Raw genomic sequence first — 18,304 nt, 5'->3', positions numbered from 1 at the left:
GAGGGGTTTTAGGGTTTACATTGGTTTTCTTCTGCACTGAATCATAGAATGGTTTGGGTTGGAAGGGACTTTTAAAGATCTAGTCCAACAGCACGTGAATGGCTGTGCAATATGGAGTGAGTGCAAGAGAGCTAAGGGCTGAAGAAAATGACTCACAACAGTCAGACAAGTGTGTGATGGCCACAGCAGCCATCTGAAAATTGCTTCTGAGAGATGTTCCATGATTCTCTCTGCTGGATGTGGATCCAATTCACCATCTTTAGTGCCAAATGCTGCAGGAACTAGAGTTCTGGAAGGTGCAAGCTTACCTTGAATTTGTGTGCTGAGTTGTCCTTCAAGCATGGAGATTTTGAAAAATGACTCAGAGAAAAATGTTTTGTACAGTTCTCTTTGAGAACTAGACTGCTGCTACCCATATCACATAATAATTATAATTATGTCACGTAATAACCTGTTGTCTGGGACCACTTACCCAGGAAGTAGGAGGTCTAAATGCAGCTCATTGCACTGCTCCAGACCTCCACCTCCCAAGGAAAGGTGCCCTTGTAACTAACCAACATAGTAATTTGGTGTGCTTGGAGGAGACTGAATGATTTTGGATGCGTTTCCTTGATGGAAATGTGCTAGATGGGAGAAGAGTGTCTTGTTATTCTTCTCAGGCAAGATGTTGACCATCTCTGGTCTGTGCAGTAAGAAAAGCTTAGACACCCAAGTTTTCCAGTAAAACCACAGGAACCTCCTACCTCTTAAGGTGGCTGGATTGTTAGTAAATGGTTTTGGATGCTTGCTTTGAACCTGGGATGAGGCCACAGAGAAAGATTCGGAGGTAGTGTTGCCAGTGTTGAACTTAAGCAGCTCTCACTTGGAGGTTTAGGAGTGAAAAACGGGAAAAGGATGAAGAGTGGAAAGAGAAACTGCTTCAGCTTCGGCTGTTTTTTTGAATAAGAACTTTGAAGAATGAAGCTGTATCCATAGATGTGCTTAAGTTCTGGTACCTGTCTTTGGTCTTAGGTATGGCTCTCTCTGTGATTATTTTCTTTTTGGCCTGTTTGCTAGTTGCAGAATAAGCATAAATAACAACAACCTTCAGACAGTACTCTAAGATTTTCTGTTTAATTTGAGTTGTTTTCAGACTTAGTTGTGGACCACCCCAAAATCTCCTGTGATGGTGCTGATGATTTTACCAAATACTGAAACTTGCTGACAGGTATCCATTTATTCATCTTTAGTGGGCTCTTGAGAAATGGTCTATGGGCCTCCAAGAGACCACGGATGAGATGTTGAATGCCAGGGTCAGTCTGGTCTTTGGAAGGACAAAATTATAAAAGTGGTTTTATAATTTTAATTTTAATTATATAGAGAACTTTTTGTTATCATCAGAGAAAGTTTTGTAAGAGATCTAATTTTTGAGAATTAAAACAAAGAGCTTTAAAAAAATTGATATGAAAGAACCAGCATTGTTAGGTGGCACAGTAATAATAGCCAATGAATTAAAAACACCAGACAAGAATCTAATTAAGACCTCGCACAGGAAACAGAAAAAAACCAAATATCCTTATTAAATAGGAAAAGAAAAATGTGTATCAATGAGCTTTGTCAGAATAGTGTTAATAAGAAAACAGGTCTCTAATGGGTCACTGGAGTGGAGCTATATTCAAGAAATGCAGATAGTGAGAACATGTGGAAGAGCAAGAGAAGGACTGATGGTGCATGCTGAGGAGACTCCTGAGTGCTGGATCTGCCAGCAGCACCTACAGGTGCACTTGCAGTGTTTCTCTCTAGCTGTGCAATGAACTTGCGGTCTAACGCTAGTGTAGAGATTAAATGAGATGATGATGTAGTGAGAGCCATGCTGTGCTGAAAAAACTCTTTATTGGAGGTTATCTTCCTTTGTTGTTTAGTATCTTCATGAATTGGGTTTGTTCAGCCAGAAGAGAAGATTTTGGTGTGACCTAATTGCAGCCTTCCAGTACCTGAAGGGAACTTACAAGAAAGATAGTGAGGGACTTTTTACAAAGGCCTGTAGTGACAGGACGGGGAAAGGGCTTCAAAAATTAGATACTAGAAAATTAGATAGTAGAAAAATATTCTTTACTGTGAGCACTGGAACTGGCTGCCCAGAGAAGTTGTGGATGCCCCATCCCTGGAAGTATTCAAGGCCAGGTTGGAGCTCTGAGCAACCTGGTCTATGGGAGGGTGCCTGCCCATGGCAAAGAGGTTGGAACCAGATGACCTTTAAGCTCTCTTCCAACCCAGGCCATGATATGATATAGGATATGTCAGAATTGCCTTTTAGGTAATTGTGGAGTGTCAAAAACTCTCAATTGTCGTTCTCTACTTTTATGACTATTGTAAAAAACCTATAGAGGGGCTTGGTGGGTAAATGGCCTCCAGCCATGGCCAGCCCACTACGTCTGACAGACTATCTCCTAAGCAACTCTGTATTTAAACACGCATTTGCCTAATTACACTTAATGTACAAGTGATTGCATCACACTGTTCCTTGATTCTAGGGAAGATGACATTAAACACTGCAGCTTCAGTGACTGGGTACATGGACTATCTGTTATGTATAGAACTGATGCCTCTGTATCTTTTTGGCAGCACTGAGTAACTGGGGCAAGTCTTGGTTTTGTTTTCATTGTTCCTTTTCTTAAGTCAGCTGGTGGATGTTGGGATTTCAGGTCAGTTTACTCTTTATACCACTGAAGCCTTTTATTTTACTGGTAACTGCACAATCAGAACAGTAGCATTAGTTTTTGCTCCTGTAAGTGCCCTATAAATTCTGAGCAGACAAACGTGGAGGTTTAAGTTCTCATTGCTTAGCTGTTCTGCAGCTTCTTAATTGGTGCACAGCTGCCCTGTGGTCATGTTCTAGCTGTGTGAAAGGTACATCTGGTGCTATTGTTAGAGAATTTGCTGAGTACCAAAGCAGTGGAAATGCCAGTAGTTATCACTTACTTAACACAGCTTGTTATATTATTCCCTAGAAATGTACATTATTAAAATACAGAAATCTCTCAGGGCAGTTGGTTAGATGGAAGGACTTCAATGAAAAAATTTCTAAGAGGGTTGTCATCCTCAAGAATCTTTTGGTAGCAGAAGCATCGCGATATACATTTAAGGGAAATAACACCTTTATATGGATTCAGATAAACACCTTTGCTTGCAAATTCTGTTCTTCACATTCTATCTGTTTACATCTGAATTAAAAGATGTATCTGAATTAATATTTCAGATTTACAAAATGAGATTGTCAAAAGCATCTCAAACTGCATGCAATCCATTGTACTCCTTCTCAAATTTTAAAAATATTTGTCAACCAGTGCATTGTACATGATAAAGTATTTTGAGTGCATGTGTTGTGGCATGTGTAAGACCTGCTCTGGGAGGTTTTGCCACTGAAAGATATTTCCACTAGGTTCCTTTTGGCAATAGCTTTTACTCTGGATCATGGCTATTGCCAATGATACAGACTGATAAATGAAAGTCTGCTGTGGCATACTAGTGTAAGAATACTTTGACTTCTGAGAACTTTTTTAATGTCTAGAATTGAGTGCCTTTTTGTGTGCTTCAACTAAGTCACATCAGACACATAGAAACCTGTTTATTTTCCCATTGCATTTTGCTTATACAACCATTTCTGTGTACCAACCATATATTTTCTATTAATGTGGGCAGCTGTTTTGATAAGTTCCCCTTTCTTTTGCCTCTTTTCCTAATCTGTATTTGGAAAGGTGTGTGAGAGCTCTAAGAATAAAAGGACATTGGGTAGTACTATTGCTATCAAGATCACCTGTCACTTGTCCAATGAAGATATAGAATCATAGAATGGCCTGGATTGGAAGGGACCTTCACAATCATCTGGTTCCAACCCCCCTGCCATGGACAGGGACATCTTCCACTAGACCAGGTTGCTCAAAGCCTCATCCAGTCTGGCCTTGAACACTTCCAGGGACGGGAACTTCCTTGGGCAGCCTTGTGGGGGTCCCTTCCCACTCTCACAGTAAAGAATATCTTCCCAGTATCTAATCTAAAGCTACTTTAAATTTCACTGTAGTCCTGTCACTATATGCTCTTGTAAAAAGTCTTTCCACATCTTTCTTTTAGACTCCCTTTAGGTACTGGAAGGCTGTAATTAGGTGACTCCAGGAATCCCAATATCTCAGCCTTTCCTTGTAGAAGAGGTGCTCCATCCCTCTGGTCATTTTGGTGGCCTCCTCTGGACTCACTCCAACAGGTCCATGTCCTTCCTGTGTTGGGACCCCAGAGCTGATGCAGCCCTGCAGGTGGGGTCTCAGCAGAGCAGAGGGGCAGAATCCCCTCCCCTCGCTGCCTCTGATGCAGCCCAGGGCACGTTTGGCTCTCCAGGCTGTGAGGGCACATGGCTGGGTCATGTCTAGCCTCTCACCCCCTCACACCCCCAAATCCTTCTCAGCAGGGCTGCTCTGGATCTGCTCATCCCAGCCTGTGTTGATATTGGGGATTGCCCCGACCCAGGTGCAGCACCTTGCACTTGGTCTTGTTAAACTGCATGAAATTCCATGGGCCACTTCTCCAGCTTGTCCAGGCCCCTCTGGATGGCATCCTGTCCTTCAGGAGTGTCACTGCACCACAGCTTGGTGTCATCTGCAAATCTGCTGAGGGTGCACTCAATCCCTTCATCCATGTTACTAATGATGATATTAATTACATTGGTTCCAATACAGAGCCCTGAGGGACATGACTTATCACTGATGTCCATCAGGACACTGAGCTGTTGGCCACCATCCTCAAGATGTGATTGTCCAACCACTTTCTTGTCCATCGAACACTCCATCCATCAAATCCATATCTCTCCAATTTAGAGAGAAGATGTTGTGGGACACCGTGTCAAAGGCTTTACAGAAGAGAAAGACAGAAAGAGATGACTTCCAAACAGCTCAAGAAAGAAATGACATCTGTAGCCCTTCCCTTGTCCACTGATGTAGTTAGGTGTAGAATCACAGAGGATCACATGTAGAGTGTTAGTTGGTCTCTCAGCCTGAAAGTAAAAACAACCTTTTGTTGAAATAGCATTGACAGTGCCCCAGTTCGAATGCAAGATTTTGATCATCTTGCCACAGTGTTTTGTCATATTGAGGATATCACTCCAAGAAATACGTCCTTGTCATTTGAGGATAACACTCTTGGATTCTTTCCATAACTCTTGGTGGCTTGCGTGCTATTACAAAATGCCTGATGTTGTTGTATTTCCTATGTTCTGTATCTTTTATTGGTTATTATTTTCCATTGCAGCCTAGTATTTTGCCATATCTTTCCTTCGTTTAAAACGTTCCCACTCTCATTATGTGCTGGGATCTTTTTTGGTTTTGGGTGGGGTTTTTTTGGTGGGTTTTCTTGTAGGTTTTTTGTTTGTTTTGTTGTTGTTGTTTGTGTGATTGTTTTTGTTTGTTGTTTTGGTTTGGTTTTGTGGTTTTGTAGTTTGTTTATTTGTTTGTTTTTCCTGGTAATTTAGTCCCTTGAATTCTTTCACTTATGTATCTTCCTGTTTTCTGTATGCTGCTGGCATGCAATGGCACAGTTTTGTAACACACTGAAGGCCATCTCAGCTGCTGCCAAGGGCATTCCTTTCCTTGGCTGGCATAAGTTTTCACAGGAATTATGGCCATTTTATCCTTGCCAGGAATGAAGGAATTAAATCAACTGAAAAACAACTTTACAAGCAGAGGAATATCTTACTGCTGGAATAGCAGCCTGTGCTAGCTGGGGTCAGCTGGATGGTGACAGTACAGAGAAGGGGAGGCTAATGTGTGACTGCAGCAGGAAGCCAGGCTGCTGTTAACCCTCCTGTAAACTGACTTAGCTAATTAGCAGTGATGGGACACCTCTCACGTAACTTTACATACCTGCAGGGCTGAACTAGTGATAGTCAAAAATGAACAGGTACCTCCAGAGTCAATTATTGATTCTGTTCTGTATTGGGATGAAATGAATCCCTGTGCCAAGGTGCCTTTCTCTGACTTGGCTACACAGTGTTCAGGATAATTTTCTCAGACTGACCACCTAAGCCAGAACAGTTAAATCCCCTCCAAGGGTCTGTTTAAAACTAACCTCTGCTGACTTGAGGTCTGGACCTAAGCAGAGTTATCCTGATAAACGGGCATCTGCTAATGGCAGCTGTGCTCTGTCTTGTGGTTCACTTTTTGAGGTGTCATATTGAAGCATTGGGAAGAACTGGGAAGCAGTTCAAGTGGCTTCCCTTTATTCTTAGAACCTCCTTTAATTGTAGTTGTCACTTATCTAATGTGTGAGAAAAGGGGGTCAAAAGCTGTTTCAGCTCTTGGTTTTTTTCCTCATGAGGAGTAGGTTATTGTGACAACCAAAATCAAACCTTTTTCCTGTCCCCTCACCCTCTGGGATGGTGCCATTGCTCCTCCATCCTTTCTCTGGTCAGATCTCTAATTTTTCCCTTTTTCTCTATGTCCACTAGTAGTCTATATCCTATGATTTGTCTCTTGTTTTTGTTCTTCCTTTAATCTCATAACCTGCTTTTCTTAGATTTTGTCTTTTCTCTGGATATTTCTGACCTGTCCCTGTGTTTATACATTATTCAATTGTGGGACATAGAAACAGAAATCAGAAAACTCATTTTACCCAGTTTAGTCTAGTGTCCTACCGCTAGGCTTGAGCTGGCTTTGTCATCAGGCTTTTTCTCTGCTTCCTCTCATTCTTTAATGTAGCATGCTTGAGTGTAGTCTAATTTCACTTGTTGTGTCCATCCAATGTTAGCAATTACTCTCTTGGGGAACTGGAGCTGTGTGTTTCAGTCCTTTTAAGTTAAGGATCTTCCATAGTTGTTACTTCACACCCTTTGGATCAATACTTGAATATCAATACTGTTGATATTCACACACCCTTTGGATCAATACTGTTGTGCAAAAGGCAGGTGCCACTGCTGCCATGGCTGGGATGATTGGATGGGGCCTTGATAGACTTTTCTGTCTCTTCTCTACACCTCCCAGAATGGAACTGCAGGACTGGGACAACCCCCTCCCAGGGTGAGTTTGCCTTTTGAGTCTGTCCAGTGCCCTCAAGAAGACAATGGTCAGGCCCACCTAGGGAAACTTCCAAACACCTCAAGAGTGAGAATGTGTTGCAAAGTGTAGGTGGGAATAATATTGCACAGATATCCCAACTTCTGCAGCTAGTCCTAAGCCTCTGTGGATGGGAAGGGCTGAAAAGCAATGCCTTTAAACGTCATAAATAAAATTACAAATGCATATGTTCATATGATGTATTTATTCATGTACAGAAATGTTCCATACAGCATTCTCCACATCATTCACTGATTCTTGGTGAATCCTTGGGTTTTTATTTCCTACAGATAACTATGTGGGGATAGTATGAAGTTCTCATGTAACTGCTTTATAGAAGAACTGATAGTTGAATTAGAACCCTGTACACTAATTTGTTTGCTTGTTTGTGGTTGAGAATACAAAAAAATTTGATCTGACATATAGCAGTGATGGCACCCAAAATCACAAACTATTTTTGTAAAATATAGCTGAAGGCAGAAGAGATCTTGTAATGTAGTCGAGACTTTGACTGAAACATTGCATGAGAAATTCTGTTTAGTATTTCTAGTTGTCTCTGACCACCAATTTACATAAAAACAAAAATGTACTTGAGTGTTATTTTCTACAAAAAAATCCATAGATTGTCTAAAAATCCATAGAGAACTACTGTGAAAAATTTGGCACTCGGGTCCCATCTCCCTCGAGTTAAAAATTTTGAAAACTTGCTCCTTTCTGGCACTACTTTATCTCACTCTTGCTGAAGCCTCGTTTTTACACTTTCAGTACAGATGACAGTAAGTTAATTCTAATGTCAACTTATTGACTTCAGCAGAACAACATCAGGATGAAATTTGTCCCAGTTTTTAAAAACATTCTTCTTGATGAAAAATGAGACCACTCTATCTACATATGATAAGGGCATCTATGTTGACAAACTAATGATACCTTACACCTCACAAACATTGTGTGAAGAAATGGCTCTATTGTGCCAGTATTAAGTGTACTTTGGGGAGCAACCAAGGACTTAGTATCAGTTTGCTTTTTAGGTAATGCTTGCTTCCCATCAGCTTAGACTCACTCTTTTGTCCTCTACAGCAAACCTCGCTGTTCTTTAGCGTCATCAGGAGCTGAAATGTGTTATGTCTCTGCTTTATGCTACTCCATGCTCCATAGATTTCACAGAGGCTTGGTAACCATGGTAGTTATGGTCCTCATTTTTGCAATTCTACAGTATTAATATTTAGGGAATTTTTTCACTCTTTCAAGTCCATTGCTTTAACCTTTAAATCAACACGTAGGATTTAACTTGAGAGCATTGCAATGTTAGTATAATGATCACCCAATGTTTAAGCAGCTTTGTAATTGATTCTGATTTTTATAGTCCAGCTAAATGGCAAACGTTTGATTACCCAAGGTAATGTGCAAGGGAACTGAGAGGACAAATGAGAAAATGCTTAGATAAAGTAAAAGCCTAGCTACACAAAACATCTGTAGGTTAGGAAGATTAATAAGGCTGTAATGAAGAAAGATGAGGTCAGTGACACAGGTTTCGTCTCCAATGTAAAAGGCTTCTTCCCCAGGGAATGATCCACATCCCTTGGGCCAAGGGGTGAAACATAGCTTGTGTCAACAGTGCTGGAGGCTTGTCTCTTCTGCTCCTCCCCGCTTCCCCCAGAAACCTGTCCTTGGCCTGAGGTGGGCACTGGAGGTAGCCCTGGGACTTAATTTATTTTTTGGTCTTTTATCTGTTCAAGATGTTTGAAATAGCATGGGGACTGTGTTACAGTCTGCTATTTTCTGGGCATGATTTTGTGGGCATGTGTTGCTTTTCCTAGAATTCAGCTTAGGGCCTGCAGGTGGCTTGAAGGTACATGAGCTGCCAGAGAGTTCTGCCAGGGAGGTGTTGAGATGTGGATGACAAGGACTTGAAAAGTCAGGGAGTGAAAACTGTTGAAAGTTATTGCTGCGTCTGTAGTGCTGACTCAAACCAGCTTGGGAAAGTCACTCACCAAATGTGGCTGTGGTTCTGCAGATTTCTGTGTCTGTAGCAGAAGTATACTCAATTCAGAATATAGATAATTCAGCTCAGATACTTGAGAATGAAGTACAGTTTTTAAAATAAAACCAAAAATAATCGTAATGGGAAAACTATGCAGTGAAATAAAATCAGCTCAAAGATGAGTCCTATAGGATTATACAGAAGATTAGAGTTACTCTGTAGCTATTGGCTGGCTGAGCATTAATGCCAGCAAGCATCACTTGTCTTCTGCATTTTTCATCCATTAAGTTTCACCTTGGCGGATCATCTGTGTTGTTTCTTCTAAGTCCAAAATAATGGCATAGAATTAGCCACTGGCACTTTTGGAGCCACTGCTAGAGATACAGGGACTTCATGCATGAGGCATGAGCTGGCTCAAGTTATCTCCAAGCTTTCCATCCCCCCAGAGTTGGAGGGAAGTGTGGGAACTCAGTGAGTGCCAGCTGGCCTGGCTGGTCCTGCAGGGTTTTGAGCGAGCCTGTGGGGCCTTTGGGATTCTCCAATGACCTCTCAAGGACTTGTCATTTGAAGCTTGGCTTGAGAAACCTCTTTGCTTTTGGTGACTGAGGCAGATTTCCTGAAACTGAGAGATCTCAAAAGTTGTTTTGAAATTATTGTGCTGGTTGCATTGATATGTTTTCATTTCTGATAGAAAATGAGGCACTTTATTATTTTTTTAAGTAAATACTGCCTTGTTCTTCTCCTATTTTTTTCCAATACTTTCAGCTTTCACTGATTTAATGGCCACTGTAAATGGCCATAAATTTGACTTTTGACCCCTGCATAGGCAGTGAGAAAATATTCATACTTTTACAAGTGCTGAACCATGTCTAGGTTTCTCTCTGGCATTGATTTTACCAATGCTGAAGATACTTCAAATACCAGGGCCAAAACAGTGTTTGAAAAAACAGGCTGGTCCTCCTTTATCTGAGGACCAGTTTCAGTGGGATTTAGTTTTCTTAAATGACTTTATGCATCTAGGTCTGAAAGGGCTTGAAAGTAGGTCAGAAAGACAAAAAATTTTCTAGGATTTTAAAGTGAAAATGTCTGCTGTAGCACATACCTGGAGATCAAACTGATTTTTCAATCAGAGAAAGAAATTTTAGCTGCAGAAGGTTTCTTTTGAAAGAAGGGAGAGATGGAGAAAGTGATATACAAAGTGCTTTTGTCTTGATTTCTACTATTAATGTGTCTCTTTACTGCAACCACAGATTCTAGAGAGTTTTTAATATGCAACCTCCTTAGACATTCCTCCTGTTAGTGGCTCTTCTCAGACCAAGGTAATTTCCCCAAATATTCTTATGGATCTGGGTGTTGTTACCTGAATGACACTAAAGAAGCTTCTTTTTCTAGAACAAGTCCATTTCCTCTGTGAGCTCACTTAATATGTGGTAGGGGTTGTATCCCCTCTGTCTCTGTAGCAGTAGCAGACAGCAGGGAATGTGCTGAAGCTTTGTTGGAGATTTTGTTTTCCTCAGAAAATCCATCATGTGTGGCTGTTGAGCAGAGCCAAGAAGCAGCCTTGACAGTTCTCTGCTGCTCCATGTCTATTTCATCTCTGAGCTGTGCAGGAGTTTGCAAAGGCAGATTAATATTTAACATACCTGGAGCCTTTGATCTTTCAGTTGGAGTCTGGATACATCTGAATCCTCATAAAATGCAGACAGAGGAGATGATGTTGCCTTTTATTCAGTAATGCAGAGACAGGAGCACCACAGTAATTTCAATTTCTTCCATCTCAGGCCATTTCATTCCACTCTCCAATTTGTCCATCAAGAATCCTTATCACCAGTCTGCCAGGTGCTCATGCTGAAATGGCCTAATTTCCAGGCTTTCAGCTGGGTATCTGAACCACTTGGCTTGAAAGCCTCTTTGTCTGATCTTCTGAATCCTGAAGTGCTTCTACAACATAAAAAAGTGGGATATTCTGCCTAGGATGTCCTGCAGGCTGGTGACCAGGTGTTCTCCTGGAAAAGAATTGTTTTGTCTAACTACCTCGTGAAGTGAACTTGCTAACACTTAATAGGAAGTTCAGAGTTGCACAGTAAGGCAGCACAAAATCTGAAAAATATGAAAGCTAAAACTTAAGGCATCATCCAGGCTGAACAGCTCCAACTCTCTCAGTCTTTGTAGGAGAGGTGGTCCAACCCTCTGATCATCTTTGTGTCCCTCCTGTGGACACATTCTAACAGATCCATGCACAGCTTTGTGGTGTACCTTCTCCTCTAGCTCCTGTTCCTCATCCTTGAGTGGCAAAAGTCAATTTTGCCCTGTACTCCTGAGAAGCCTCGAGTGATAATTGCTGCAATTGTGACAAAACTTACCCTGGCCTAAATATTTGAGCAGCAGTTCCACACTCTCCTAGGTATTCCTTCTGGTTGGCAAAGCTTGTCTATGAAGTAGCTTATGCCTGACCCATTATAGGACTGTATGGCAGGTTGTGGAAAACCTCAGATAGTCCCTGTTCCTCCCTTGCCCCATGGGAAAATTACCCAACATTGTCCAGGATTACCTTTTCCCTAGGGTTTCCTGGCCTACTGTAGCCCATCAGACTATGACTGTATTGAGATCTCTTGACCCAACAGCTCTTCCCAGCTCAAAGCATAGATAACCATCTTTTAAGGTGTGGTCCTCCAGCTGCAGGTCTCTCTCCTTTGAAAAGAAACCTGGGGAAAAGATTTGGGTCAAAATGGACTCAAAGCATATACAAGTCTTTGCACCAGATCTGGATGATCAGTAAGAACTGATTGTGTATTGTGGCAACCCCCTGTCCCTCAATTGCCTGTAGCAACAGATGGTGTAGCAAGGGGGTTGTGAGACACAGAAAACTGGCCTGTAACTCATGCAATGCCCTTCACACATGAAGAAGGAGACAAAGTCTGCTCCCATCAGATTCCCTTGCTATGGTCTCCTAGGGGATAATGGAAGTAATTCAGAGGGACAATTTATTCCCCCAACTCCAAAATCATCTACTTGGCCTTGCTGCTATGACATCCTTTATGCCAGTTAATACCTTCAGGCCATCCCAAAAATAACAGTTCTGCTCTCCTAGATCCCCAACATGTTGAGGCACACAGACCCACATACTGGTCCCACACCTGTGCCTAATCCTATTTGGCTTATTTTCGAAGGGATTCAGGGAGTGGAAATTAATATAGCCCAATCTTCTTGCTCCAGATGTAAAATGCATATGCCCTTATGGTGGCTATAAAAGATGATAAAAAACCTGTTATGACTTTCAGCTTATTTGTGTGTTACTGAGCTCTGGTTAAGGACCGACATGAAAAATATATCAGAAATACATAAATAACATTTTTGTCAAAGTGTTTTTACAGGCCTCCTAAATACTGTTTTTTACAGTCCTTTCACACAAGCTCCATTTCTGTTTGGTTGTTTTCTGGGACATCTCTTCACAGTCTAATTTCAGGCAAGCCATTTCACTTGTCAGCTTTGACTAGGATATGTTTCAAAGGTGATTCTCTTCAGGAGTTATTGAAGACTCTGTTTCAACTTTATTGAGTGATACAGTGAAATATTACTGCCTTCCACCCTCAATGACTTATATGAGGGCTATTGTATCAGACAATTTGCCTGGGCACAATTCCAGTGCTCAGGTAGATGGGAAGTGAATTTTTAGGCCTTTCAGTTGGTTCATCTGTTACCGAATTACTTCTTTAGAGCAGTATCCACTCTAAGTGGCAACTTAGTACTAACAACTTTCAGGGCAAGGCCAGGTGGCCAAGAAGGCCAATGATGTCCTGCCCTTTATCAGCAATGGTGTGGCCAGCAGGACCAGGGCAGTGATTTCCCCCTGTACTTGGCACTGGTGAGTTTACACCTCAAATCCTGTGCTCAGATCTGGGTCCCTCACTGCAAGAAGGAGATGGAGGTCCTGGAGTATGTCCAGACATGGGCAACAGAGCTGGTGAAGCATCTGGAGCACAAGTTCTGTGAGGAATGGGGTTTAGCCTGGAGAAAAGGAGATGCAGGGGAGACCTTATTGCTCTTTACAATTCCTTGAGAGGAGGTTGTAGCCAGGGTGGAGATGGTCTTTTTTCCTGGGTTATAAGAAGTATGGACAAGGGGAAATGGCCTCAATTTGTGCAAGAGGGAGTTTAGATTGTATATTAGGAAAAAATTACTTCATGGAAAGGGTTGTCAAGCACTGGAATAGGCTGCCCAGGGAAGTGGTTGAGTCACCATCCCTGGACATATTTCAAAGATGTGTAGATGTGGCACTTGGGGACGTAGCTTAGTGACAGACTTGGCAGCCCTGGGTTAATGGTTGGCTGATGATCTTAGAGGTCTTTTCCATCCTAAGCAATTCTGTGATTCTAAGCCTACATGCTGCATTATCTCCTTTCACCTTTCCAGATAGCTGCCTCCAATCATGCACAGAAATCGTCCAATCACCTCCAGAAATCATGCACATAGAATTCCCTATTATTGGCATTGTTTAATCTCCTTCTTGTTTAATTAAATTTCTCCTGGGCTTTATTCCATCCCGTCTAACAGCAAAAAACTTGCTAAATGTGCTGCTGCCTGTTTCATGTATGTCTGAGGAACATATAACCTGCTTGGAGAAGCTGCACATGTGCTTCTCATGCTGTGTGGGTTATGGCACACAAATATATATTGTGTTTGTAGTGGGATGTAGTTGTAGAAACTGCTGAAAGCCTTTGGAATTCTTATAACTGTTTATTCATTCTTGTGTTTAGGAGTCAGTGACCTATAAGTGCTCATTATGAAGAGAGATCTGGTTTTCTTGGTGACTCTAATTAGCCTTGCCTTCCTGTCACTGCTAAGATCTGGATATCCTCAACACATTGCAGAGGAGTCCTGCTCTGTTCAGATTCTTGTTCCAGGCCTCAAAGGTAATGTGAAAGCCTACTCATTATTCCAATATTAATATTTTTGTTCTAACAGTCTCAGTTGCATAACTGACAGTTTTAACAGAGACAAAGAAGGTACCTCTCAGTTGTCCTCTTATTTGGCCCTGTTTGTAGCCTCCTTAAAAATGGAGTTTTAAGGTCCATAAGGTAAAGTTAAATGGTTCAGAGAATGCATGCCAGTTTCCCAGATTTTCTCATGATCACTAGTGCTTGTTACTCTTATTCATTGCCTGGTTGCTCTGTGTTTTTATACTGAGCAGTGGTACCTAAAAATTGTAACATCAAGCCCTACTTTATATCTGGAAAGGTTTTCATTTCCATTTTGCAATGTAATAGGAATTATTTTGTGTTTTCTTGTCTTATGTTTGTCTTCTTTGGATTTTTTAAAGCTCAAATACCTCTTAGAAGAAAGCAAACATTAGTTAGGTCTTTGGCATTTCTATAGTTTTTTTAAAAAGGCAACATTTTTACAGAATATGCCTCCAAACTCCTGCCAAAAGAAGGTGGTGTAATAAATTATTGATCTTTTCATAGGAAAAAAAGTATATCTTGCATAAGAAATCAGCCACTGGGAAGAATTAGCATTTTAAAGCAGCAGCATCCATTATGGTTGTTGAAATCCCAGCTCTGTTTAGTCAATAACAATAATTCCCCTTGAGAAGGCTATGACATTTCTGTTGAAATATAACACTTTTGAACACAGGGAAATACTTTTTAACTAAGGACAAAAACCCCCATGAAAACCATTAGTTTATCATCAACAATAAAATAAAAAAAAAGCATTGTGTAAGAACCACACAGGAAACCTTTCAGTTTTTCTTGTAATTATGCCTTGTAGTGTCACAAAACCCACCCAACCAGTACTGCTGCCATTAATCTTATCTGTACCAATCTGGGCTTTCCTGAGTTGCCTGAGGGCCACAGGATGGACTGCAGGCATTGCCTGTTGTGGTTAACTGATTGGGAAGGGTGAGGCTCAGTTCTGTTCTGCAGCTAAATTGTTCACACAGCTAAATTGTGAGCCCAGCTTGGCCAGGGGTTTGGCTGGGGGGTAAACTGCTCTCTCCAGGCACTGCCCAAATTGTCTGCAGCTGCCCTCTGCTTGGGGCAAGAGACTTGGCCTACAGGGATGTGGGCTGTGCTTGGCCAATTTGCTTTAAGAATATATTTATTTCTTAATATTTATTATCATTTTGTCTATTATTGTTGTTATTGTTATTATTTTTATTAATGCAGCTTTGGATGCCTGAACTCAGCCAAAAGCTGTTCTTTACTATTTACTTCAATAAGTGGCTTTTGATCTTAAAAATATGTATGACCTTCTGCAGATGTTCTTGTTAGAGAGAACAACACTATATCCAGGCCTTCTGAGGTTTAACTAAGGTTTGAGTAAAGTTGTTTAATTTGTTTGATATATTTGCTATGTAAAAGTGACTTACAGAGGAGAACACCACCAAGTTAAATATATGTTGTCCAAATTTGCATGAAAGATCAGTCAAAGGGTCAGATTTCACAGCCCTAAGCTTTGAAAATATTTTTCATATCAGAGAACTTGACAGGATGAGTTTTGTGGCTTCTTTGCATTGATTTTCTTATTTTTGTAATCAGTCAAAATTAGCATCTATGATTACCATTGTAATGCAATAATAATAATAATAATAATAATAATAATAATAATAATAATAATAATAATGTTGTTGTTGTTGTTGTTGTGCAACAAATGTTTATAAAGTGTGTAAACTGTGCAGGACCCTTTGGCAGATGACAATTCTGAGCCTGGAAACCAGAGAGAGGCCTGAAAGCCACTGTGTGTTAATGATTTCACTCAGTTTCATAAGATGTAAGCCTTGCAAAATTGAGAGTGATTGATGTACAAATTCAGTGAAGCACAAAATGACCTGATACAGACCTAGTTAACATGAAATCCCTAAAAAGCTTTCAGTGTTCCAAATATGCTGTCAGGGGGACTGGCTCAGAGAGGTGGTGATGAGATACTGCTGTCCCCCACTGGCATAACTCCAACCCGTTTCACTGGCCAAGGCTTCCTTTAAACTGAGCACACGTGTGGCCACGTGCCCAAATTCAGCTGCCATGGATCAGGATTTGCTCACTGCAGCTTTTAGATCTGCACCATCTCCTCCTCCTTCCCTGGGCTGCCAGCAACATCTCCAGTGGTGGAGAAATAGAGTTCCACACTGCTGCTGGGCATGGCTCTGTCAGAATCTGGGAAAAAACAGAGGCAGGGAAAAATGCAAGAAATTAGGGAGACCATGGGATATGTGAATGGCAGAGGATAGACACTTAAGAGGTAGTGCAAAAAGTGGAGCCCAAATGGGGTGATGAAGGAGAAAGTCATCAGGGAAAAGTACACAGAAGCAGGGGAGCATAAAGGAGGAATTTTAGAAGAACAGAAGGAAATAATAGGGGAAAAACAGAGGAAGAAGAGCTTAAGAATCAGAGTGGAGAGACTGGAAACTAAATAAATGTAAAATGACACAAAATCAATTAAGATCCCACAGAGTAAAAGAGAAAATCAGAAGGGGCATGAGAGGAGAATGGAGGTGGAAATGGATGAAGAAGAAGGCTACTAAAGACGCCAAGAATAGTAAAAGCACAAATGAGATTAAAGTTGGCAGTTTAGGTTTTAGGGGCAGGTTTTGGTGGTTTGTGGTTTGGTGGTTTTTCTGTTTGGTTGATTTTTTGGAGTTTCTTTTTTTGTTTGTTTTGGTTTTGAGGTTTTTGTATGTTTGGGGTGTTTTTGTTTTGGTTTGATTTTTTGGTGGATTTTCTTGCTTTGTTTGTTTTTGTAGTCATTTTGGTGGGGTTTTTTTAGGGGGACAGATTTTGGTAGGTTGGTTATTTTTTTAACTCAAGAGTTTAAAGGAGTAAGATGAAGAGTGTAAGGGGAAAAACCATGGCTTTGAGAATACAGACAGCAGACTGAATCATGTTTTAGAAAGCCAGCAATATTAATAATAAGAAAAGTGTGCTGTGTCTGAAAAAGCAATGGATGATGAAGCCTCTCTACACAGCTCCCTCATATTCTTCCTAAAGTCCAGTTTCTTTTGATAAGCACATGAAATTAAAGTTACTACTATTGTGGAGAAAAAAAATAACACAGAACAGTCCTTCAAAACTTAAATTCTCAGCTTGCCATCTTGTTTTGTCTCCCTTCTAGAGTCCAAATCAGGAGTTGTCTTAATAGTCTCAATGATGTTCAATACATAAAAAAGTTAATGCTATGTTAGAAAACCCAATTTTTTTACACTCACACTTGATGCATCTACTCACATGGGGAATATGATGCTTAATAGCTCACATAGTTTGGCAAGGCTAAGTTTCTTTTAAGAGTATGGGGCATCTGAGCACTGTGGAGCACTACTGACATCTCACCCTGTCTCAGCTGTATAGACAATGCTGCAGCGTGCTGACAAGGAAAGTACTGTTTCCTGCAGTGGGGTTGGAGCAAATATCCATGGAGGGATGCAAGAAGTGCAAGTGCTAAGGGACTGTGGCTAGTGGATGAGGCCACAACAGATCAGTCAGGTAGGGACCATAATGCACAGATCCCAGCCTCCTGCTCTGGAGGGACTTGGTTGTAGATCAAGGGACTGGATACCAGAAAGGAGGCACAGGGGTGTCTTTCTTTATTTCATGAATCAAGAAGTTAAACATTATTGGTTTTTGGTGAAAAATTAAATTGATTGTCTTGACAGAAAACTGTTTTGTTGCCCATGACACCTGCACAGGCTTTACTTCCTCAATTTGCACAATGCTCAGGGTACAACCAGCAAGAATAGGGACTTACACAAGGCAAAGCTGTGCTGTACCACTGATCAGTTCCTCTTGGCCAAGGTCCTGCTCCTTAAAACAGCTGATAAGAAAAAAATGTCAACTGGTCCGTAGCTGGGGCTGTAATGGAGCAGTCTCCTCCTGGAGAAAGTTTTTAAAACACCCACACTAAGGAATGCAGTGTCATCGTATTATAAGAATAAATGCAGGCAAGTGTAATGGCCTGAAGCAAGAGTGATCTATTTTATTGATCCCTAATGCACAGCTTTCACTCTGAAGAACGTGTAAAGCAATAGGCTGTAATAGCCTGCTCTCAGCCTCCAGAGAGCAAGGGAAAGTCATTGTCAGGATTTATCTTTGGGAAGGAAAGAACTCATAGCCAGCCCTGAGGGGTGAAAGGCAATCATACAAAGCCTATTGGTTACTTGATAATAAAAATGTGACGTTCCCAAATGTGCCAAATTATAGCCTGTTTCATACTAACAATATTATTCACTGGGGCTTATGTGAAGTTTGTCCTCATT

General features: G+C 41.1%; 1 protein-coding gene across 3 annotated transcripts in view; it reads left to right on the top strand.

Annotated features, from left to right (window-relative positions):
• The window catches only part of COLEC11 (collectin subfamily member 11), a 37,501-nt gene that overhangs the window by 2,599 nt on the left and 16,598 nt on the right, over positions 1-18,304 (top strand). For 2 of the 3 annotated variants that reach the window (XM_066547246.1, XM_066547244.1), the window contains exon 1: positions 13,699-13,970. In XM_066547246.1, coding sequence (XP_066403343.1) covers positions 13,841-13,970 — 130 coding nt within the window. In that variant the 5' untranslated portion in view covers positions 13,699-13,840. Of the gene's footprint in view, positions 1-13,698; positions 13,971-18,304 lie in introns of those variants that run through there. The other variant, XM_066547245.1, reaches the window with a different exon arrangement.

Source organism: Molothrus aeneus, chromosome 3 (genome assembly GCF_037042795.1).
Source record: "Molothrus aeneus isolate 106 chromosome 3, BPBGC_Maene_1.0, whole genome shotgun sequence".
Taxonomy (NCBI): Eukaryota; Metazoa; Chordata; class Aves; order Passeriformes; family Icteridae; genus Molothrus; species Molothrus aeneus.
This window is presented reverse-complemented; position numbering and strand designations above follow the sequence as displayed.